Raw genomic sequence first — 25,320 nt, 5'->3', positions numbered from 1 at the left:
AGACACAAACATACGCACAGACACACACACGCAGACACACACATGGACACACACACAAACAGAGACAATACATACACAGACACACACACGCAGACACACACGCAGACACACACACACAAACATACACACGCACGCACGCAGACACACACACACACACACACACACAAACAGAGACACAAACATACACACAGACACACACACACGCAGACACACACATGCACACACACGCAAACATATACACACACAGACACGCACACAAACACGAAAACACACAGACACACGCACTCACACAAACACACACTCACACGCAAACGGACACGCAGACACACACACAGTCGCCACACTCTGTTGTTGCTGTGATTTGGTCCCATGGAAACCACAGTAAAATGTCGTAACATTACATTTTATAATGGATAGAGATTGTTCATAAAATATAAAACAATGTCATAATAACAGAGTTTCCGTTTGAAGGGTTTGGTTTTAAAAATAAATGTCAGAATCGTTTTAAAATCCAAGCCTCTGCCCCACAGAGCCCACAGCCAGCCCCATCGTGTTGTCACACGCATCAGTCCTGATCGAGGGTGTGAGAAACCCAGGGAAATTATGCTGAGGGACAGTGTCACAGCGAGGGTGTGTTTGTGATTGTGCGTGCATGTGCATGTGTGTGAGCAAGTGAATTGGTGAGAACGAGAACGAGAGAGAGAGAGAGAGAGAGAGAGAGAGAGAGAGAGAGAGAGAGAGAGAGAGAGAGAGAGAGAGAGAGAGAGAGAGAGAGAGAGAGAGAGAGAGAGAGAGAGAGGTAGGAAAGATGAAAGCGAAAAACATGAACAGTTGAACAATGTTTACGCTTAAAATAAGCATAATTTATGTAAAATGTACAATGAGCTTTTTGGGAGGGACAATTATTCTGACGGTAATCTGAGATCTTGCTGTTCCTGTAAAAAACAATTAAATTGTTTAAGATTGATGCCATTTAACAGCCACTATTTAAAAGATTTCACCGTTTCGTCATTCAGACCGTGAACCATCGAGTGTGCAGCAGGTGCGCCCCCGTGGGGTGGAAGAGGGAAGTGCTGACGCACAAAGAAGTTCACAGTCGAATCAAAGGATTGACGTTCACAGTCGATTCAAAGGATTGTTTGCCTTCCAGAACTTGAGAAAATAATAACGCAAAAATATCATATCCATGAGCATAAAATTTTATTTTGCAAAAAAAACAACAACCAAACAATTAAATGAAATTAATAGTACAATACATTCTTAAATTTCCTTTTCCCTACAAAACAATTTCACAGAAATTACCTTGGAATGTATATTCCTGTTTTTTCATTTCACTCTTTTTTTAAATATATTTTTCCTCATATTCTACCTCATTTAAATATCCCCATGTCAACATTAAATGAAGCACATTAGTAGCCTAACCTCTTCTACTCTCCAAACTAAACAAAGCTAAAAAAAGGTCGACCTCCAAAATCACACAATCATGAAGTACTGCGTCGACCAACCAAACAGAGTCATTAATAAGAACCCCGTCCCGCCCCCTTCCCCCTGGTCCAACCAATCACCTCAATGTACAAGAACAGACAGGGTCCGGGGTCCTCAGGCTTCGTCTGAAGGCGTAGTAGCCATCGGGGGGGCCCATCCAAAAGTCCCAGCTTCAAGGAGGAGGTCCCCAAAGAACAGGTCTTCTTTACAAACAGTATATTCAAATGTACACTGACATCACTGCTGTATAATAATAATAATGCTAATACTACTAATAATAATATTCATATTTATAATAATAATAATCATAATCTCATGTTTTCTCCTTCCCTTCGGCCTCCCGGAGCTCTGAATAGATAAAAAAAATGGTCTACAGCCAAACCCTGATAAAAAAGGCACACGTTTGTGAAATAGCCATGCCTTCGTGAAACCCCCAACCTGACACTCCCGCACTGAGCCTCAGACTCCCTCCCCTACGCTCGCTCTAAGCTTCAGTGTCCCCCCCCCTGCTCGCTCGGAGCCTCAGACCGCCCCAACCCCACGCTCGGCAGCGGATGACTTCAGCAGGGGCGCCGCGTAGCGTGTAATCGCCTCCAGAGCCAATATATGAAAACCCATAAACCCATTCTCAAATGGCAACCGTGTTAAATTAAATAGAAAGAAAAGCTGTCGCCGGTACACGTCCCCCCCTCTGTGTGAGGTCTTGGGATGCTCCGGAGCCTTGAGGTCACAGAGACTGTGTGGAGGGGAGCATACCATCAGTAGGATCCGGGGGGTGCAAACCGTCAACCAGTTCAGTGTCTCAGAGGAGTTTGAATAGCCAAACCCAGTGCATTTAGGCCTCATGTAACAGAATCTCCACTTAAATAGCATCACCTCTGTATGGCAGAATACCTGTAGTTACTTAAATAAAACACCCACGTTTGTAAACGACAGCGTGCTTGAATAGCACTTTAAACCCCTATGACAAAGATACCAGTGATGTTTCGACACGCTCACACTCACGCACATACACACACGCACACTAACACGCAAACACACACACACACGCACGCACGCACGCGAGCACACACACACACACACACACACACACACACACACACACACACACACACACACACACACACACACACACACACACACACACACACACACACACACACACACACACACACAAAAACAAACACACACACATGAACACTCACACACACCACACACACACACTTGAATCCGGAGTTTGAACCAATGGGCAGACGGAGCTCAAAGAAATGAAAGAGAGACGCGTCGGAGGTGAGCGATGTTAAACGGAGAGCAGGGAGACGGTGAAGCTTCGTTCCTCTGCCTTCGCCGTCCTGTTTTGTAGCGGTGACACAGAGGCGTCCTGACGGGCAGTGTTTCAGCGGCCGCGGGGCCGTGTCTCTCGTCTCCCCCCCTCTCCCGCCAGGGGGTCTGGCGTACTGTACCCTCGGGGCTCAACCACAGCCTGGAGGTGTCGCCAAAGCCCCTAGCAACGCGTCGGAACATGTTGGAATAAAACCCAAAACTTAAACCTAATCTTAGGTTATTTTCACACAGCTCCCTGTTCGATCCAAGGTGTGTGCTCTGTCATTAAAAACACACAACACACACACACACACACACACACACACACACACACACACACACACACACACACACACACACACACACACACACACACACACACACACAAAACTGCATATCAGTCCCTCTGACAGAAAATTGCACACAAGTGGATGGACAGAGAGTGGGCGAGTTAGAGAGAGAGAGAGAGAGAGAGACCACCGTTTCGCAGTACGGCGGCCCATCAGTCGGTCGGAGTGAGGCAAGGCGACAACTTGTGGCGTCCGTCTTTAAGTCCACCCCCCCCCCCCCCCCCTCCCCTGGTGACAGAAACAGTCATCCGTAGAAAAGGCTTGATGTCTCTAGTTTCTCAAAGGCAGGGTCCGTCACCCCTCCCCTGTGCAGGTGTCTGGGCGGTCTCCCTGGGCCCGGCAGTATGGGGGGTGGTGGTGGTGGTGATGGTGGTGGGGGGGGGGGTGCTACCCCTTGGGGGGGGTCTTCTTGTTCTGGGAGTTCCACATGCCCCTCTTGGAGTGGAAGTAGTGGAAGAAGTTCCTCAGCCGCAGCCGCTCCACCTCCAGCCCGTTCTGCAGCACCCTGGGGAGACACACAACGCAGGGGGCAGACGTTAACGACCTGTCGGCCCGGCGGTGCTTCTGCGCTCACCCCTAGGGGGGCTTTGAATGGTAAATGGACTGCATTAATAAAACGCTTTTCTAACCAGTGGCCACTCAAAGCGCTGTACAATACTGCCTCACATTCACCCATTCATGCACACACGTTCACACACCGACGGCGGAGGTCAGATACTCAAGGTGACAGCCAGCCTGTCAGGAGCAGTTAGGGCGAAGCGTCTTGCTCAGGGACACCTCGACACTTGGGGATCGAACGAGCAACCTTCTGGTTGCCAGCCAATGTGCTCTACCTACTGAGCCACATGCAGACCCAAGTGCGGGAGACAGACGAGTCTGCAGATGCATCCGCCCCACCTGATGTCAGACAGGTTCATAGATAACCTGGACCGGTTCAGGCCATTCACAACAGTTTACCTACTAAGGGGCGGGGATGATACGAGTACAGAGGAGGCGTTTCTGTGAACAAGATGTCTGCCGCTGATGTGTCGACTGTCACACGCTTCCTTGCTCTGATTGGTTGTCTATCCAATTATATCCAGGTGTATTTTCGGCTGGTTGATGACGCCCCTTGACAATCGATCATGAAGTCAGAGGGACTAGATACACATTTGCGAATAGTTGATGGCATAAGTGAAGTAAAGCAAGTTCTTGCACCACCCATTAACAGTTCATGTTTACAACGAACAACACGTCATGTATTATGCATTGTGTTGATGCAAGGGTTGCTTTGATCAGCACATTGCATGATGCATCAAGAAGTCATTCTACATTAGTAAAAAGACTGGTGTATTAGCGAAAGATACTTTTGAATAAATCCTTTTTTATTTGTCATACTTCAAACTTCAAAGTGCTTTCTGAGTGGCGGATCTCTGTCGACATATTGTGAAAGAAACACTTTCAAATTGAGGGGCGCTTGAAGTCTTTGAAGAGGTAAAAGGTATTCATCAAACTGTTTTATTTCCTCGAAAGACACCTTAGTCAAACAAACCCTTAAAGGGATACTTCACCCATTTAGAACCGACGTTCTATCATTATAAAATCGCTATTGTAATATAAATAAATATATAAATAAATATCAGTCTAAACCAGTCTCCCCTTGGCCCATTTTTTCTCATCTAATTTTCTCCCGAAATGACGTCAAATGACGCGTTTGACGTCATTTCGGGAGAAACCTCTTGTCCCGCTAGAAGGGCCGAGGACTACAACACACTTTTGGTGGAACATTTTTCAACCAATAAGGATTGAGAGGGGGCGGGAGCTCGCGTACTGAGGGGGAATGAGGGGGACGGGAGACCGACAGGTGGGCGGGGCAGCGAGCGCAATGCACTGTGGTAGTTGGAGGTTTTCTTACTTTGAGCCAGAGAGACCATGAAAACACTCTTTCTGCCTTTTTTCATGCTAGGATGAACCGATTTCAATTTTCTTTTCACATTTATAATACATTGAATTATTTACCTTCATATTCCCACCGGTGAAGTATCTCTTTAACGATGAACAAACACTATGGATCAGGCATTCTCAGATGCAGATCAGTTCAGTATTTGTCTCAGAATAATCGTCCCAAATACTTCTCCTACTGCTCACATCAACCGTTTAACAAACCTTATACCACATGATTGTTTGATACATGATCGTGATTGGTCGATAATGTTCCAAGGTTGAGCCTTCAATTCCAGTTACGGAGCAAATCGTACTTAACCATTTGGAATCAATGCTTGGCTTTACAAACCAACATCCACGATAACAACAGTCGAAAACAGCACTCCCCCGCAATGCAAGAACACACAGAGCTCAAAGCACCACGGAATGCCCCACCCCATGGACCCCCAACGTGGACGGAGACACTGACTCACCTGTCCAGTAGCTCCAAGCCCTCCCCCCCCCCTCTCACAGGGACGCACCTGTCCAGTAACTCCCAGCCCCCCCCCCCCCTCTCACAGGGACTCACCTGTCCAGTAACTCCCAGTCCCCCCCCCTCTCACAGGGACTCACCTGTCCAGTAACTCCCAGTCGTCGTCCCCTCTCACAGGGACTCACCTGTCCAGTAGATCCCAGTCCCCCCCCCCTCTCACAGGGACTCACCTGTCCAGTAGCTCCCAGTCCCCCCCCCCCTCTCACAGGGACTCACCTGTCCAGTAGCTCCCAGTCCCCCCCCCCCTCTCACAGGGACTCACCTGTCCAGTAACTCCCAGTCCTCCCCGCCCCAGCGGTCCTTGTACTCCTCCGTGTTCATCCCCCCGATCTTATCGAAGTCCGACTTGTAGAGTCCCAGCAGGCCGAAGCCGTTCACCTCCCAGTACCCTGGGGGGGAGAGAGGGGGGGGGGGGGAGAGAAAGCGAGAGACAGACAGAGAGGAGTGAGAGTGTGTGCATTGTGTGTGAGTGTGTGCATGTGTGTTACAGTACGTGCCTGTGTGAGTGCGGGTGCATGTGTGAGTGTGCATGTACGTAACCGCGTGTGTGTTTAAGCGTGTATGCGCGTGTGTGTGTGTGCGTGTGGGTGAGTGCGTACGTGTTGGTGGGCGCGTGTTGCTGTGTGTGCGTGCGTGTGTACGTACGTGTTTGTAAGCACCTGCGTGTGTGTGTGCGTGTGTGTACCATCGGGCTCCAGCGGAGAGCTGCCACAGCCCAGCCTCATGAGGATGGGGGCGAAGGCCAGCCGGCCCTCCACACAGTGCTTCCTGATGCTCTCCAGGATGTTGGGGGGGAAGTGGATGTGGAGGTCGCACAGGAACACGATGCTGTGGCTGTCCTGCAGGGGGCAGCACACACACGAACACACACACACACACACACACACACACACACACACACACACACACACACACACACACACACACACACACACACACACACACACACACACAGTGACTACTAGTTTAAAGTCAGTTCTTGTTGCTCCCTGCATCACTCAGGTTGGTGCTGCACACAGGATGTGGAGGAGGTGTGATATCATGTATACATACTGTATATTTACATATACATATTTAAATACCGGTATTTGAATATAGAGTTTGTATATATACGTACACATTATTATATATATGTGTATATACAAATTCCAACCTTTACCTCTTTTCTTATTATCCTACTGTCATGTTTTTGCTGATCTGGATCAATAAAGTAAGATGCAATACATGATGAGCAATTGATACAAATGTATTGATCGTGGTTAGGCCTTTTGTGTGTGTGTGTGTGTGTGTGTGTGTGTGTGTGTGTGTGTGTGTGTGTGTGTGCATCCCTCTGAGTATTTGGGATTAAAGGGCAATGAGATCCCCGATCAGTATCAATGTCAACACCATCCCATAATGCTTTGCGTCATCATGGATGAGTGACAGAGCCGTCATTTCAAGGTGGCAACGCTGGCACAGACACATACACACCCTACTGTCTTTGGAGGATCTGTGTGTGTGTGTGTGTGTGTGTGTGTGTGTGTGTGTGTGTGTGTGTGTGTGTGTGTGTGTGTGTGTGTGTGTGTGTGTGTGTGTGTGTGAGTGTGTGTGTGTGTGTGTGTGTGTGTGTGTGTATGAGTTGACAGGAAGCTAGCTGTCAGTCTGGTTCTGTCATCCTGTCATGCGGCCTGGTTAGGGAGGGTCCAGAGGGAGTGGGCGGGACTTAGGCAAAATAAGGAAGCATTTCATTGGCTGTGAAGCACTGGAGACTGATGAATAATGCATAGTGTTCTTTTTTTCTGTCCATCAGGGACACATGGTCCCTCTGACTGGTTTCACTTCATCTAGACCCCACACTCTGTGTGTGTGTGCGTGCGTCTGTGCGTGTGTGTGTTTGTGCGTCTATACTTGTGTGTGTGGATGCGTGAGTGTGAGAGTGAATGTGTGTGTGCTAATGAGAGAGAGAGAGAGACACATATTTTGTGTGAGAGAGGAGTGTGTGTATGCTTGCTTGTGCGTATGTCAAGTGGTGTGTGTGTGTGTGTGTGCATGAGTGTGTTAGTGTGTGTGTGCAGGTGTGAAGGTGTGAAGGTGTTAGGATGAAAAGGTGTGAGATTGCATTTCTGTGTTATAGGTACCGGTAATATGGAAGGCAAGGTTTCCTCTGTTTGTGTGGCGTGTGTGCGTGTGCGTGCACGTGCAAGTGCGTGTGCGTGCGCATGTGTGTGTGCATACGCTCGTGTCCCTTTCAAAGTGTGTGTTTTTGTCTTTTCCCTCTCCCCTGCAGCGCGGCTCGGGGCTGCAGGCTGGATTCTGGGACCCAGTGTCCTGACGTTGTAATCTCAGAGAGGGTTTCCTCCGCCGCCTCCTCTCACCTCGATGGTATCCACTCCGATCTGCAGCCCGGCCGACCGCTCAAAGTTCCCTTCCCTCCTCAGATACTCGTATCTGTGGTAACACAAAGACACACAACCCCCAGTCACACACTTAACACCCCCTCTCTCCGGCGGCGGGGAGGAAGTGAGCCTGATTAGATCTCACTCTGGGCGTTCTGAGGAGCCGTTCCCTGAGCCGCACCATTGTGTCAGAGCCGCTGGGAATCGGTGTGAGATTCACACGGCACTTTGATACGTGACATCTACTTTAACCTGTTAAGCCCCTTTTTATGTTAGTCTACTCTGAAGTGGTGGTAGTTACAGGTTCCCGGATATGTCTTTGAGTGGTCATCTTTTTTTTCATCTACACACGGCTACAAACCCCCTGCCTGCAAACCGGACAGGCGTACGGCTGTTCTTGTTTTCCATGAGACTTTTAGACAAGGACTAGCACAAGAAAAGGGCTTGGAGCTTAACAGGTTGGGTTGTCTACCACTAAAACGACCATATAAACCATATAAAAAGTGACTCACTTATTTTATCAGGGTACTGTGGTCGTTTATCAGGGTACGGCGGCTTTTACCGGGGTACTTTGTTTATGTAAGGGGGGGCTGCAGTCATTTCCCGGGGTACCGGTCATATATCAGGGTACTGTGTTGGGATAAGGGGGTACGGCGGTAAGATAGCGGGGTACTCTGGTCGCACAAGGGGATACTCTGGTCGTGTAAGGGGGTACTCTGATCGTGTAAGGGGGTACTCTGGTCGTATAAGGGGGTACTCTGGTCATGTAAGGGGCTACTCTGGTCGTATAAGGGGGTACTCTGGTCGTATAAGGGGGTACTCTGGTCGTGTAAGGGGGTACTCTGGTCATGTAAGGGGGTACTCTGGTCGTATAACAGGGCACTGCGGTCGTATAAGGGGGTACTCTGGCCGTGTAAGGGGGTACGGCGATCACTCACCGGGGTACACTGCTCTCCCGGAGCGCCGTCTCCACGTCCATGTCCTCGCTCTCGAAGTCCACGATGATGATGCTGAAGTTGTCGTCCTTGGTCTGCTGGTGGAGGTTCTCCATGTCGGCGATGAACTGCTGCACCCAGCGCGCCTGGTTCTTCACTGGGCACGGCGGAGCAGAGAGTGGGCGGCATTAAGAACCAGATCATTTACGTTTACATTTAGCAGACGCTTTTATCTAAAGCGACTTACAACCATTCATTCACTCATTCCCACACCGACGGCGAAATCCACCACGCAGGGCGACATCAAGCTCATCGGGAGCAGTCAGGTGGGGGTGTCTTGCTCAGGGACACTCAGCTAGATGGTTGAACTCAGAAGCCGGTGATCGAACTAGCAACCTTCCGTTTACCAGCCAACCCGCTCTACCTCCTGAGCTACAGTCGCCCAAAATCCCTTTATCAATATTAATACAGGGTTGAATAAATCTGACTTACGCACAGCGGAGCAGTGGAGAGGAGCGGAGCAGATCTAGAATAATCTCTCACCCTCGTATTAAATCACTCAGGGAGCAGAGAGCATAAAACGGAGCCTGCACAATATATCACATTTATGTGGACGTCCCGGTGCGAATAGCCCCGCGGTGCTCTCTATCTCTGCGGATTAGAGACGCCGTGTTTAATTCAAAGTGGAACCGCATTGCACATGTTTGAAATGCAGTGGCCTGTTCGTAACATCGTGACTCGGGAAGACCACGTCCGATTCACGGCTCGAAAAATTAATAACACAGTGAAGGTCAATAATAAGTTATTCAGTCCGGGGAGCATGTGACACAATCAGGTTGCATTAGCATAACGAGTAAAAAATTCCCTTTTCTTTATTCCGTTCCGTTTTCCAAGTGGGGGCTCTCTCTCCATCGAATACAGTTGAGCGTTCAGCGCTCCCTGGAGCGTTACGGTGCAACACGCAGGATTCTGAGGATTCTGTTCAGGGTCCAGTACGTCTTGATGTCCCCGAGGGGCAATTTGCTTTACAGCAGTACTTTAAGTACACCACAACAACAACAACAACAACAACACCGGCGTGCTAGTCGATGATGAAAAGCTCTGCTGGGATCGCAGCCCCAGCACATCCACACAGGAAATATGGCGTCTTTAAAAGGGAATAAATGATGATAATCACTCCGTGCTCGAGTTCAAACTGCACAGAGACCGAAAACACTTTGTTTCACCCGATAACCCAGTGGCTTATTGGATGAATAACAACATGCATCATCAGGAGGAGTTAGTGGTGAGGCTTAACCTACTGGGGGACTTCATCTTACTGAAGAAGATAAACATATTGGTGAAGTTGAAACGATATATTTCAACTTCACTGCGGTGCCTGTATATATATGTCGGTACAGTAAGGATGTTCATAGAACCAAGTGCCCAGCACTAACAATCGCTAGCTTAACCCATTCCCTGCGTACAACAAGGCTGCTACACAATGCTGAGTACTGTTTCTAACAACATACAATAAGTGCATAAATCAAGTGTACAACATAAAAGTGTATATTAAGTGCGTACATTAAGTGCCAGGACGTACAACACACAATAGAAGATAAGGACACATCAACAACGGATCAACAACGACCACAACGACGACAATCAGAACCGCAGCATCAGGGCCCCTCGGCGGCCTCACCTGGGACCACAAAGTGCACCATGACGTCCTTCCTCCACTCCAGCATCACGGGCTGGCAGAGGAGGGGCTTGGCGTAGGCCGTGCTCCAGGCGGTGGCGCCGGGCCTGGCGGGGGCCCGGGTGGAGGAGGAGGGCGGCGGGGCGGGCGGGGGCGTGATGAGGCCCGGGGCGGGGGCGGGGGCGGAGGCGGGGCCGGCGGAGGGGGTCAGCCCCCCCCCGGGGTCGGTGTTCTCCAGGCTCTCGTCGCCCAGCCGGCCGCGGTGCAGCAGCAGGTAGATGTACTCGGAGAGCCGCACCACGCTGCGCCCGCGCTCCATCAGCTCCAGCTCCACCAGGTAGCGGTTGCCCCGCGCCGAGTCCCGCCGCTTCTCCACGTTGATGATCCGCAGGAGGGTGTAGATCCTGGGGGGGCAGGGGGAGGCGGCGCCGTCAGACGGTGGAGGGGGTTTGGGGGAGAATGGAGTTTTTTTTGCATTATTTTAGCTTTTTATTCTTGAAGATACAATGGGTAAGAGATGAAGAAATGGGAGAGAGAGGGAGAGGGAGAGGGAGAGAGGGAGAGAGCGAGAGAGAGAGAGGGAGAGGGAGAGAAGGAGAGAGCGAGAGAGAGAGAGAGAGAGAGAGGGAGAGGGAGAGGGAGAGAGGGAGAGAGCGAGAGAGAGAGAGAGAGAGAGGAAATTCAGCCAAGGACCACGGTGAGGAATCGAACCCGAGGTCGCTGCCATTAGGGCTGAGCTCTGTTCTGGTAATGGTCTCAAAATGGCCGAATGTTGCTCTCCCATTTAATAAGTCGGTTAGCAGCATTGACTCACCACCTGCCTATCCTCCCGACTACATGTCTGCTGCGTTTTAAAAATACTCCAAAAGAGGGCAGAGAGTGAAATACTGCCTTCCTTCTTCAAGGAAAAAGAAGAGAGCAAACCTGATCCCCCCCCCCCCCCCCCACCCCCCCTCCCCCTCCCTCACCCCCAGTCCCTCGACTGTGAGTTTGCTGCGCCAGATTCAAACACATTAAGCTTTCATGTCGGGGCTGGGAGCCAGCCTCTGCCACAGCCGACGGGCCGCCACTCATCATTTAACGGGAGGAACCCGATGTTCCGCCGGGGCGATCGAGGGGAGAAGTAGAGCGGGGAGGCGATAGGAAAGCTACTTTAGTCTAATAGCATTGCAGGGGCTGCTAAGCACCGCGGCAGAAGATGATATTTAGCAAACAGGGGTTGGCCCTAACCTGGGCGCGCACGGCCGGCCGTGACCGGAACGTTCCCCGGGAAACGACTCTGGCTCCCCGTCGGCGGTTACATTTGACGCAGTCAGGAGGTGGCCGTGCCGTATCTCACCCCCGCACACCCGGCTGTTCCTCCATCACGCCTCTGCCGTGCCCTCTCCCCCCCTTCTCCCCTCTCCCCTGTCTCCCTCGTCTCCCCCCACTCCCCTTCTCCCCCGTCTCTCCCCCAGCCCGGCCGTCTCTCCATCACACCTCCACTGTCTACTCCGTCTCCCCCATCTCCCAGTCTCCCCGTCTCCCTTGGTCCCCCCCTTTTCCCCCTTCCCCCCCGTCTCCCCTATCTCACCCTTTCCCCCCCCTCCCCCGTCTCCCCCGTCTCTCACCCTCCGTTGCGTTCGTTGAGCTTCTCCATGTCCTGGGCCAGGACTTCCAACACTTCGCTCTCTCCCTCCTCCCACCTCTCTCCCCCTCCCCCCCCCCTCCTCCCCCATGTCTTCCCCTTTTCTCCCCCACTCACCCTCCGTTGCGTTCGTTGAGCTTCTCCATGTACTGGGCCAGGACGTCCACCACCTCGCTCTCGGCCAGCTGCAGGTTCCCCGACACGTTGCAGCGCAGGTCGTTCCAGTCGGAGCGCAGCAGCTCAAAGTCCATGGGGTTGACGGAGAAGGTGCGCTGCCAGTTGATGCTCTCCTCGGCCCAGCCCGGCCGCGCCTCCACCTCCTCGTAGCTGTAGTCCGACACGCCGCCCTCCTCCGCCTCCGGCTCCGACTCCCCCTCCGCCGCGGCCGAGCGGTTCCGGCCGGCGTCGGGGACCGCCTCCGAGAGGTCGGCCTCGTCGGGCCCCGGCGGGTTCTGCGACTCGGTGATCTCCGAGGTCCGGAGGTACGAGGTCACCCGGACCACCCCGCCGCCCCCCAGGTCGGAGGCGTTGAAACTCCGGGGAGGGGCGTACGGCGGCGGGGGCGTGTCCGGGTGCTCTGACAGCGGGGCGGGAGACGAGGCTGCCTTGCTCAGCCGACCGGGGGCGGGGCCGGCGGCGTCCCGTCCCGGAGCCGGTCGCTCCCCTCGCCGCGGGCCCCTCCCTGGAGGCTTCGCCGCCGCCGCCCCCTTGCTGGCACCCCTCTGCCCCGCCGCCCCGTGTCGGCCGGCGGTCCCGTTACGGGGGGCGGTCCGTCCCTCTTTGGGGGCGGACTTGGGCCACAGCTGGGCCGCACTCACCCTCTCCCTGGGCCCCGCTAGTCTGGCCCCCGTGCGGGCCCTGGGGCCCAGGTTGACCAGCCGGGTGGTCTTCCCGTTCTGGTAGAGGAAGACCCCTGGGAACACCTCCCGGGGCCGCCGCCAGCCCTTCTCCTCCCGGCGTTCCCGCCGCTCCGCCTCCCGCTCCTTGGCGGGCCGCGGCCGTGTGATATAGATCTTGTTCTCGTCCCGCTTCTCCGCCGGCTTGTCGCCGGGGGGCTTGGCTTTGCCGTGGGCGGAGTTTCCCAGGATGCGCTTGGCCCGGCTGGCGAGGGCGGAGAGCGCCGAGGTTTTCTGCGGGAACAAGATGGACGCCCGGCTGATCTTGGCGGGCGCCTCGCCTCTCCCATCGCCGTCTTCCACCTCGGCTCCTCCCCCCTCGGCTCCGCCCCCCTGGACCAGCCGCTGCTCCGGGGGGGCGGGCTGGAGCCAGGTCAGCGACCGACCTTTGACCCTGTCCTCCGGCGAGCGGAGCCCGTCCAGTGCAGGCTCCGCCTCCTCCTCCTCAGGCTCCTCCTCCTTGCTGCCCCGGACCCCCGGAGTCCTTCCCCCCCGGGGTTGGTCCCGCCCCCAGTCCCCGCCCTCCGCCCTCCTCGTCTGTTGGTCCCTCTGGGGGTGCGGCATCCCCCTCTCGCTACGGACCCTTGTCACGCTGCGGACCACGACTTCCTCCTCCTCCTCCTCCTCCTCCTCCTTCTTCTCCACCTCCGGCTCCTCCCCCTCCACCGCCGCCCTCACCTCCCCCACCTCCTCCTCCGCCCGGCCCCTCCTCCTGGAGGCGGGGGTGGGGCGGGAGGCTGGGCGGTGGTGGGCGGGTCTGGAGGTGTGGCCTGCCTGGTGGAGGGGCGGGGCTCTCCTCGGGGGCGGGGTGCCAACGATCTCCGCCTCGTCCTCGGGATCCACCACTTCCTCTTCATCCAGGAAGTCTGGAGACACACGGGGGACGATGAGAAGGTGTGTGTGTGTGTGTGTGTGTGTGTGTGTGTGTGTGTGTGATTGTTTGTGTGTGGGTGTGGGTGAAGGTGAGTGTGTGTGTGTGTGTGTGTGTGTGTGAAGGTGTTTGTGTGTGCATGTTTGTGCAGGTTAGTGAGTGTACATGTGTGTGCAGGTTTTTGTGCAGTTGTTTGTGTGTACATGTGTGCAGGGGTGTGTGTGTGTGTGTGTTTATATCTATTTGTGTGTGTGTGTGTGTGTGTGTGTGTATCCATCTGTGAGTGTTTGTGTGTTTGTCCGTCTGTGAGTGTGTGTATGTGTGTGTTTGTGTGTTTGTCCATCTGTGAGTGTGTGTGTATGTGTGTGTTTGTGTATCTATCCGTGTGTTTGTGTACATGCATCCATTCATTAGTACCAACCGTCTGGGTTGGGGAAGAAGAACGGCCTGTCGTCCTCCTCTTCATCCATCTTCATGTACTTGTAAAAACCAAACCTACAAGAAAACACACATACACGAGCACACACGCAGACACACATACACACGCACACACAAACACACACACACACACACACACACGCACATTAGTGCCTCAAACTCGGAGAGGGGTCACATGATTCGGCGCTGTCCAATCAACAGACCCGTCCGACCTCATTCACATAACAAGGCCCCGTCCGGCCCCAGAACAACGTAATGAGCTCATAGCGCTTCACACAGAGTACGGCGTCGGCTAACTCCTACTTTTCCAGGTATATGGGCGACTCCCGGTAGAAGCACTTGTTCTCCCGCTCCATGTGGGTGAGACGGGTGAAGTCGTTAGGGTAGACGAAGGACAGGTACACCTGGGGACACAACGCACAACGCAGGGTACCGTTACAAACCCCGCCCAGCAACCGCGGGACAGAGCGCACGGTGAATGGGTCGCCCCTTTCTCCCCCGTACCCCGTACTTCATGTACATACTTATTGTATGCGGTACGTCCCTGCACTTAAAGATGGTACGTAGCGTTGTGTAGCATCTTACCCTATATATCTTTGTTGTACACGGAGAATGGGTTAACCTAGTGATTGTTAGTGCTTGGCACTTGGTTCTATGAACATCCTAACTGTACTGACAGTGATAATTTGTTTCTCTTTCTTCTGACAAATGTACTTATTGTACGTTTCTTTGGGTTAAAGCATCTGCGTCTGCGTCAGCGTCTGTCAAAATACAACTTGTTTGTCATGTTTGAAAAAATCCTCTCTTCCAAATCCAATCCAAATTCTGGGTTTAATGACTGAACGACATCACGTATTACGCTGATGATTCATGTACGGAGTGTAATGCAACGTTTCCTTTTAAGTGTCTCTCCCTGGTGTTTTAGTATCTCCACTGCTGTGAGCTCCATTAGTCTAATCCCCATCAAAACGGGTGCTACAGCCTCACGCAGCTGGGAGCGGTTTGCACCCGCAGTAACACGATTCTACCTGCAGAGGACAGCAGAGAGCGGCCTCCACCAGCAGCGCTCGATCTGACTACATTAATTAAAGGCTTTGGGTTTCAGTGTAAATCATGTGAACAATGCGGCCGGGATGTAATGTGCTGTTTTTAGCGAACAGTAGGAACACGGCGGCAGTAATTAAACACTCCCCCTAATGACCCTCAGAGGGGCTCGGCTCCGAGGGGCAGACCCATTTAATCACAACCCGATTTATGAACGTATGTGCATCCACTCACTCGCAGACGCACAAACACACACCCACGCATGCACACACATGCACAACAACACACAGACATGACACACACCCACACACACACACACACACACACACACACACACACACACACACACACACACACACACACACACACACACACACACACACACACACACACACACACACACACACACACACACTGAGCAGCGCCTCCGCTGCCGCCAGGAGAAGATGCTGATGGTGCTTATGCTGACGGTTGCTAATGGTGATGGTGCTGACGTTGCTGATGGTGATGGTGCTGATGGTGATGGTGCTGATGGTGATGGTGATGGTGCTGATACTGATGGTGTTGCTGATGATGATGGTGCTAATGGCGCTGACTTACAAACTGCAGGCCCTGGTATCTGGCGATGGGGAAGTCCTTGACCACATAGGTGGGAGAGTAGAGACAAGCCGGGAGAACGTTCTTCAGCCTGGAGGGGTGGATCAGGGGCGCTGTGGGGAAAACAGGAGTCAGACACCACCATGAAGACCCCTCATACAGTGGCAACACCAGCCCGAAGACCCCGCATACAGAGGACACACCACCCTGCACGTCTACAGTACAGTAGAACCTGTACAGATTCACTTTGTGCGTTCACAGTGTTTTCTGATGCACACACTTCTGGAAGTTTTAAGCACATGAAGGGCTCTAGAAACCAACGCCTACGGCAAGACAAGGTTACCAGCCCTACTGTGGCGGAGTACTGCATAGGTGCGCGTGTGTACATGTGCATGTGGCCTGTGTTTCTGCCAAGCTCAGGTGGACTGCATGCGTTTGAGGTGCCTTTTGATGGAGACACTGAACAATTTAAGCACGGGTAGGGTTCTAGAAATCAAGGCATACGGCGAGGCAAGGTGACACGCCCTCACTACGTTGCATTGGATATGAACAGAGTTCTCGTGAACTCTCATTAATTACAACCCGGAAGGAGCTGAGATTCAGAGTTTGCTGGCGTTTTCTGCACACTTCTCAATGCGGCGATGCACTCGCTGAACCGCTTCGAAGAAGGCGAGGGGAAACAAAGAGACGACAGAGCCAGACAGTAGCGCGACCGACAGACAATGTGACACAGAGAGCGCCGGCAGACTGACAGACACATGAGTGGGGGGTGCAGAGACAGACAGACACACACAGACGACCACAGATAACAGAGGAATGGCACGCCGGAATGGAAAAAGGTCTTTTGTCAGAAGAAATGACATTCATGTGCAGATTGTTTTCCTGCACTTTTCTTTGCACACGGGCCACCTTGTTCCTATGTTTCTAAATTGCCCGTGCAACACGTTTTTGTCATGAAAGTTTCGTTCACAAAAAGCATAATTTATTTTCCCCTCCCTTCCCGTCGCCTTTGTGTCCGCGTTGTGCTCCGGTTTGTTTACGACATCGTCTTCCATTTCTTTGTTCTCCTATCTGGAGCAGAGCAGACTATGGTCACGGCAACAACCATCCCCCCCCGCTGAATGTTTACTTCTGTAGAAGGTGTCCCTGGGATCTGGTTTCAGCATGTCGGCCGCGTGCTGCGGTCGGCCCCTCCAGCCGGGCCCCTGACCGGGCGGGGCGTGGGGGTCGGAGGGGGGGGGGGGGGGGGTGGCTGGCCAGGGTCTGGGGGATGTGGTCCACGCTGTTCATCTTCAGACTGGCCTCGTCTGGGGAGGAAGAGAGAGGGAGGGAGGGAGGGGTTTGAGAGAGGGGTGGGGGGGTGAGACAGAGAGAGACATGGAGGAGAGTAGAAAGGAGAGCGAGGGAGACAACGAGAGGTGGGGGGGAGACGGAGGGAGAGAGAGCGAGAGGAATAGAGAGTGGAGGAGGATAGAGAGAGTGGGGAAGGATAGAGAGAGAATGGAGGAGAGTAAAAAGGAGAGAGAGAAGAGACAGAAACCTAACTTATTAAATTATAACTCCAAAAGGTAAACTGGCCTGTGTTCACTTATTGAATGGCTTGGGGGCTCTGGAGGTTTTTTGCAGTGAAAGAACAGAGATTTCGACCACTTTGTCTCGTCACACACCTGCAGATGCAGCAGGCTATTCTATATTGATCCACCAGTGGAGATAAACAGAGAGAGAGAGAGAGAGAGAGAGAGAGAGAGAGAGAGAGAGAGAGAGAGAGAGAGAGAGAGAGAGAGAGAGAGAGAGAGAGAGAGAGAGAGAGAGAGAGAGAGAGAGGATTGCTTGTGGACGCCCAGATGATGGCCCTTTAGGTCCACAGCAGTGACATCTGGAGTGACAGGCAATTAGACAGTCGATGGGAACTAGAGGAAATTTCCTACCTCATTAATTTGCTTTCATTGACCATTAAAGGAAAAAAATATGAACAGCCGAACAAACAAAAACATACTGAGAAAAAAGAGGAACAAACAAGCAGTTATAAAGGGATAGGGAGCAGGAAGGGATTGTAGCTCAGAAGAAAACAAAAGAAGAGTAGGAGGCCACATGATATCAAAATCAATAAGAGGGCAGGAGGCCCTGATGATTAATCGCATGTCAGACACACAGCCTGAGCGGGGAAAATATTTCATAATTAAGAGTCAGCATGGATTTCATACTCTGGAGAGGACACAGCGTGTGCGTGTGTGTTTGCGTTAAAAAGTGTGCGTGTGTCTATGTGTATGTGTATGCGTGTGTGTTTGTGTTTTTGTGACTTTGTGTGTGTGTGTGTGTGTTTGTGCGTTCATATGTGTGTGTGTGTGTGTGTGTGTGTGTGTGTGTGTGTGTGTGTGTGTGTGCGTGTGTGTGTGTCTGTGTGTGTGTGTCTGTGCGTTTATTTGTGTGTGCGTTTGTGTGTATGTGTATGTGTGGTCATGTGTGTCCATGATTGCTCTCCTATTTACATGTAATAAAAACATGTGATTTCTAGGTTGCGTTGCTACGAGAATCCCGCCTGAAGCTACAAGACGTCCACATCTCTGTTAAACCCGGCCAAGAGGACAACACACACGCTGTGAAGTGTGACTTCATCCGCCCCGAACCATAGTAAACCACGACTAATTAGCCAGCGCGATGTAAACAATGATCAATTCATGTTCCACCAACTCAGAAGGACGCTGATTAACAATGGAGAGGGAGAAGAGGATAAGTATAGTGAGGAGAGGCGGTGAACACATGACGAGATTTCTGCCTCAAAGTGGCTGGCGTTGCCAAGGCTTTCCCATGGGGGGGAAAACGTTGCATTGGGACATAGCATTGGGACATAGGGACACACACTTGCGTCCCTACGTGTGTGTGTGTGTGCGTTAATGTGTGTGTCTGTTTATGTGTGTGTGTGTGCGTTCATGTGTGTGTCTGTTTGTGTGTGCGTGTTTATGCCTTTCTGTCTGTCTGTGTGTGTGTGTGTGTGCGTTTATATGTGTGCGTGTGAGTGTGTGTGTGTGTGACGTGTTGAAGCCCAACCTAGTGCTGGGCTTTTCCCCGGTCTTGCGTCAGCGCTAGGTTGGGCTTCGACGCTGAGCTACGATTTTCCGTCCTGCCGACGCGCTCAAAGTTCAAACCGTTTAAACTCAGAGCCCCGATGGACGCTGACCAGTCGGAGCACGTCCAATCAGATCAGGGCGTTTGTTTGAGGTTCCGGAAGCAACGGAATCCAAACAAAGATTAAAGTCTTCCAAACATGGAGGAAAAACTAACCGCCAGTTTCCTGAGCTATATAATTTATATATATAAACGCCGTTATGTCAGAACATCATTACCAGCGCCTCGCTGAACACTCCTCATGTACCCACACCTCAAAGAGCAGAGAGAGAGAGAGAGAGAGAGAGAGAGAGAGAGAGAGAGAGAGAGAGAGAGAGAGAGAGAGAGAGAGAGAGAGGAAGAGGGAGAGGGAGAGAGAGAGGGAGAGAGAGAGAGGGAGAGGGAGGGAGAGAGAGGGAGGGAGAGGGAGGGAGAGAGAGAGAGAGAGAGGGAGAGAAAGACAGAGAGACAGAGAAAGAAGGAGAGAGAGAGACAGAGAGAGAGAGAGAGACGGAGAAAGACGGAGAGAGAATAAGAGAGACAGGGAGAGAAAGAGAGAGACGGAGAAAGAAAGAGAGAGAAAAAGAGAGACGAAAAGAGACAGAGAGAGACAGAGAGAGACGGAGAGAGAGACACACACATACAGAGTGAGAGAGAGAGACACACAGAGAGATACAGAGAGAGTGAGAATAAGAGTCCCACTTAAACCCCTATGAACTATTTGGAACTCGCCCCTCCGTCCCTGTCCACCTCCCCCGCAACACACACACACACACACACACACACACACACACACACACACACACACACACACACACACACACACACACACACACACACACAGACACAGACACAGACACACACACACACACACACACACACACACACACACACACACATACCCTGTGATGTGGGCGGCCATTTATTTCCCCTCGTTAACTTTATGGAATGTCTGCAAGTTATTTTTTTATCTCACACTTTTCCCTTTTCCCCAGTTTGTAACTAGCATGGAAATAAGGACCACAAATTGCAACAGTTGGTATTTGGGTCGAATAAAGGCGACATAATTTAACTCTCACAAGTGCAAAACATGAACGGATAAGTCATAACTTTCATGGCAACGACACATTCATGTATCCATGAATACTGCAGTGCTGTTCGGTCCCTTAGCCAAACATCACCCACAGCCACAACATTGTAGTCTGTGTGACGGCGCAATTAAAGTAGTGCTATTTATTAATTAATACCTCATTTATTTTATGTATTAGATCAATTATTTACACAAATTTCTTGTTTGTGATTCTGTTTGTTCAGGTCCAAGAAAAAGAGATGTAGACTTCCGGTCAGAAGTTTGGGGTCACCCAGACAATTTCCAGTTTCCATGAAAACAGTTTTCAGCCGTGCTAACATAATTAGTTGTGCTAACATCATTTGACCTTAAACACGATTAGCTGAACATTGCAACTGGAAATGCGTCTCTGCACATCTATGTAGATATTCCATTAAAAGTCAGCCGTTTTTCAGTTAGAATATTCATTGACCACATTAACAATGTCTAGACTGTATTTTTGATTAATTTATTGCTATCTTCATTGAAAAAAACGATTTTTCTTTAAAAAATAAGTATATTTCTAAGTGTTTTTGTGACTTTGTGTGTGGGTGTGTCTTACCTGTGTACAGGGAGATGTGGGCGGAGTCGATGACCTCATACTTCAGCCCGGGCAGGAACGGACGCCACTGAGAGACAGAAGACAGGGTGGACACGATCAGAGAGACGAGAGGAGGAAGGGAGTCAACGTGACGCAACATGAAGTGCATTCATACAGCCCTCCCTCAGACCAGTAGCCACTCAAAGCGTTTTACAATATTACCTCAAATTCCCCAATTCATATTCCCCACACACATTCACACCGCGATTGCGGAGTCAACCATCCACCAATCAAGGCGACAGCCAGCTCGTCGGGAGCAGTCAGGGTGAGGTGTTTTGCTCAGGGACACCTCAACACCCGAACTAGCAACCTTCCGGCTCCAGCCAACCCACTCTACCTCCGGAGCCACATGCCGCCCATAATGTGTAGAAGCTTTAGCAATAATTTTTTTTCCTAGATGCCATTCCACGTACAGATGCTGTCTTTATGTTACATTTATTGAGGGTCTAGAGGCAGTAACAGAGTTTGGAGTGTGTTTCTGTCTATGTGAGTTATGTGTGTCTGTGTGTGTCTGTCTGCGTATACACCTGTCTATTTGTGTTTGTGTGTGTGCGTTCATATGTCTGTCGGTAACAGAGTTTGGAATATCGAGCATCCCTTTATAAGCGGCGAGCATCACGCTGACACGCGCTGTAATGGCGTGTTGGCTCGCCGGGAAGGATTGTTTCTGCGGCCGTCCGATGGCAAAGAAAACACAGCAGACTGAGGGGCAGGGAACTCTTTTTTAAATAGTTTCTGCAATTACCATGTCACTTCTGGTTACTGAGCGGGTAATCTGGGGAGGCAGGTCGTTTTCTGAGCCGTTCGGATGGGAATTCAAATGCAAACATCACCCGCAAGGCCCATTCCAACACACCCATACTGGAGGCGCGTGCATGTTCACAAATTACGCATATGAGCTTGTCTGCACCGATTGGGGTTAAATGGATACAAAATGGAACATTTCCTCTCTCTCTCTCTCTCTCTCTCTCTCTCTCTCTCTCTCTCTCTCTCTCTCTCTCTCTCTCTCTCTCTCTCTCTCTCTCTCTCTCTCTCTCTCTCTCTCTCTCTCTCTCTCTCTCTCTCTCACACACACACACACACACACACTCACCCACCCCACACACAACATTGTCAGCCAGTATGTGTGTGTATAATGTGTGTGTATCAGAGAGAGCACTCGAATTGAGTGGAAGATTCATTTAGGGGCGATACTATCTGAGGATCCACATTCTGTAATCCTGACAGTCCAGAAAAGGCGGTCTAGGCAGGCTCCTCCGAACAAGTTGTGTTGTACTGCTTTCAACATCTGGACCATGGCTGATTCAATTAATACAATTCTAATTAATTCCAAGAACAGACTTCAATTAAATGAAATTGTATTTGTATAGCCCTTAATCACAGGTACAGTCTCAAAGGGCATAACAGGCCATATGTTTATGACCCCCCCCTGACCCTGACCCCCCAGAGGGCAAGGAAAATCTCCCTTAATTAACAAGGAAGAAATCTTGAGGGACTCTGAGCTGACACATAGACCTAGGCTCGGACTGGAGGATGAAACGTGAGGTTCCCTTTATTGGATCACAATATTTACCCCTGCTGCTGACCCAAGATCACCCCCGCTTGGGCCAGGCAGCGACAGCCCGGCACTCTGCTCTTTCCAAACTCTTTAAAATCCCTTCGACTTGATCGGGTCGTTAATGATGCGTTTAATTATGCGCTCAGAGGCGATACAACCTCCTCTTCAGACTAAGACTTTAAACGCTGCTCGACGGAGGGGAAAGGGGAGGTTGTGACAGGACACAGGGGGCAGAGGGACCCCCCCCCCCCACACACACACACACACACACACACACATGGGAAAAGTGTGGAATCTACACAAATATACAGACACACAAAGTCAGAAACTCGCTTACATTCACACCCACACCCACACCCACACACACACACACACACACGTAAAAGAAAAATACATTTGCATAATCGAACCACACACACACACACACGTGCATACACACACACACAGACAAACACACACACAAACAAACGTGTGTGTAATCGACACAAATATATAGACACACAAAATCAAAAACTCGCTCACATTCACACCCACATACACAAACACACACACAAACAGACACACACACGTAAAGGAAAAATAAATTTGCATAATCTAACCACACACACACACACACGTGCATACACACAAACACATATGGGAAAAACACATTTGCATATTCTACACACGTACACAAACACACGCACACATCAAAAGTGACTAATCAGGAGGTTTGCTCTGTGGCAAACGTTGAGCCAACACAGCAATCAAGCCGCCGGCGGATCGCTCTGAACCATTTAGCGCCGGCTGCCAAGCTCGTTACGGCGCATGATTACACCTTTCAACACCCACTCCAGCGGGCGCAGGCCAGCGAGGGCCGTGGAGGCCCCGCCTCTACTGTCACCCAGACCCTGACACACCGGCACCCGTTCACCTCTTAGAAGCACAAAACGTCACAAGCCCTCTTTGGCAACGATAAACCAAATCATTAGGGGCAGGGGTACCGTCGATGTGACGGATCAGCAACCTTCAGGGCCTCCAGCAGACGCTTTTATCGAGAGCGACTTACAATAAGTACATTCGTCAGAAGAAAGAGAAACAACATATCGCTGTCAGTACAGTAAGGATCTTCATAGAACCAGGAGCCAAGCACTGGCAATCGCTCGGTTAACCCAGTCCCCGCACACAACTAAGACACCTCGACACTCGAAGTAGCAACCATCCGGTTATCAGCCAACCCGCTCTACCTCCTGAGCAACATGCCGCCGATGATGGTGAGGCCGCATTATGATGTTCACAATCCAAGCGGGGCTTGGATTGTGATGGAAGTGAGAAGGGGGGAGGGAGCTGGGGGTAAGAGCTATATGCCACTGAGCCTGGAAGCAATTCTGGAGTAAACAGTGATGCCATGGAGGCTCCTGTTAAGGCAGGAGTGACTGACTGTTATTCTCCTGTTCTTTCCTGCTTTAATGTCCACATATATGTGTGTAAGCTATAATTGGTGGAGATTCCCTCTCTCCTTGCTGGAGAGAGGGAGAGAGAGAGAGAGAGAGAGAGAGAGAGAGAGAGAGAGAGAGAGAGAGAGAGAGGGTTTGAGAGAGAGAGAGAGAGAGAGAGAGAGAGAGAGAGAGAGAGAGAGAGAGAGAGAGAGAGAGAGAGAGAGTGTGAGAGAGCGAGAGAGAGAGAGAGAGAGAGAGAGAGAGAGAGAGAGAGAGTTGAAGGATTTAATCCTCAACACACATTTCTCTCTTAACTCCAGACAGAAGGTTTGGTATAACACTATTAGTGACAGTAAGAGATTAGAATAAGCAACATTCATTACTACTTGGACGTGGAATATATTAACCCACTCTAAGACACTCTGAATGCCACTTCATCGTCTTTAGGCGTTGGAGAGATTTAGTAAAAGACTCATATTCGTTTTTATTGCAGTGATGTTGGTTTGAAATACTACTGCTTATCGACGTGTAGGGATACCTGCGTGAGAACTTATATCCCTTAGATCTTCCCTCAGCAGCGATATCATCAGCAGAAGTAAATAGAGTAATTAAAGCCAGAGACTGCTGGCTCCCCATGCAGGTGTTGCTTGAATCACGGTGTGTTAATCGACTAATTTGCCTTGTTAGGCGTTCATCTTCCCAGTGATGTCTGTGGTGTGCTGAGCTCTGGCGTTCATTACTTTTAGATGGATTCAAACCACATTTTTATTTATTAAGTTCACACTTTAGATTTCCTTGCTATCTGGAGAGAACAAGTTTGAGCAACAGAATCGTGTTCTGTAAACACGAGTGACGGGAGACAGCCACGTCTACACCTACAGGGATATCTGAGAGTTGAGGTGGTGGAGATTTGGGCTCCTATTAAAACTGGAACGGAGCTTTAGCCGAACACCTTCCAGCGTGGAGAGAATGTGTAATCTGTGACTTAACGTCTGTAACCGTTTGGACGCTGCCTAGAGCAACTCTGGTCCGGTCCGAAGCGATCTGACTGTAGGTGTGGCGACAGTAGCTCAGGAGGTAGCGTGGGTCGACTGGTTACCGGAAGGTTGCTAGTTCCATCCCCGGCTCTTCCTAGCTGAGTTTCGAGGTGTCCCTGAGCAAGGCATCTCTCCCTGACTGCTCCCGACGAGCTGGCTGTCAACCTGCGTGGTTAACACCGCTGTTGGTGTGTGAGTGAGTGCATGAATGGTTGTATGTCACTTTGGATAAAAGCCTCAGCAAACCCCCTAGATGTAAACGTGGAGTAGATGTAGCGAGGGACAGACCCCAGATCTAGAGGAAGTCTTCTCCCCTTGTTCTCTGTATTCCGCTCACAGCCGCCCGGACGGTCAACCGGCACGTTGTTCCGAGCCAGGATAAATTGAAGCGTTATCCGACCCCGAAAAAATAAATAAGC

General features: G+C 51.1%; 1 protein-coding gene across 1 annotated transcript in view; it reads right to left on the bottom strand.

Moving 5' to 3' along the window:
• Window positions 1–3,545: 3,545 nt before the first annotated feature.
• b4galnt4a (beta-1,4-N-acetyl-galactosaminyl transferase 4a) overlaps window positions 3,546–25,320 on the bottom strand; it is a 137,354-nt gene continuing 115,579 nt past the window's right edge. Inside the window, 14 exon segments of the mRNA XM_056598837.1 lie at window positions 3,546–3,663; window positions 5,876–6,002; window positions 6,299–6,452; window positions 7,968–8,040; window positions 8,927–9,080; window positions 10,605–11,005; window positions 12,346–13,754; window positions 13,812–13,990; window positions 14,417–14,490; window positions 14,737–14,837; window positions 16,078–16,187; window positions 17,204–17,283; window positions 17,285–17,381; window positions 20,850–20,916. Coding sequence (XP_056454812.1) covers window positions 3,546–3,663; window positions 5,876–6,002; window positions 6,299–6,452; window positions 7,968–8,040; window positions 8,927–9,080; window positions 10,605–11,005; window positions 12,346–13,754; window positions 13,812–13,990; window positions 14,417–14,490; window positions 14,737–14,837; window positions 16,078–16,187; window positions 17,204–17,283; window positions 17,285–17,381; window positions 20,850–20,916 — 3,144 coding nt within the window.

This window comes from Gadus chalcogrammus, chromosome 9 (assembly GCF_026213295.1).
Source record: "Gadus chalcogrammus isolate NIFS_2021 chromosome 9, NIFS_Gcha_1.0, whole genome shotgun sequence".
In the NCBI taxonomy this organism is placed as follows: Eukaryota; Metazoa; Chordata; class Actinopteri; order Gadiformes; family Gadidae; genus Gadus; species Gadus chalcogrammus.
This window is presented reverse-complemented; position numbering and strand designations above follow the sequence as displayed.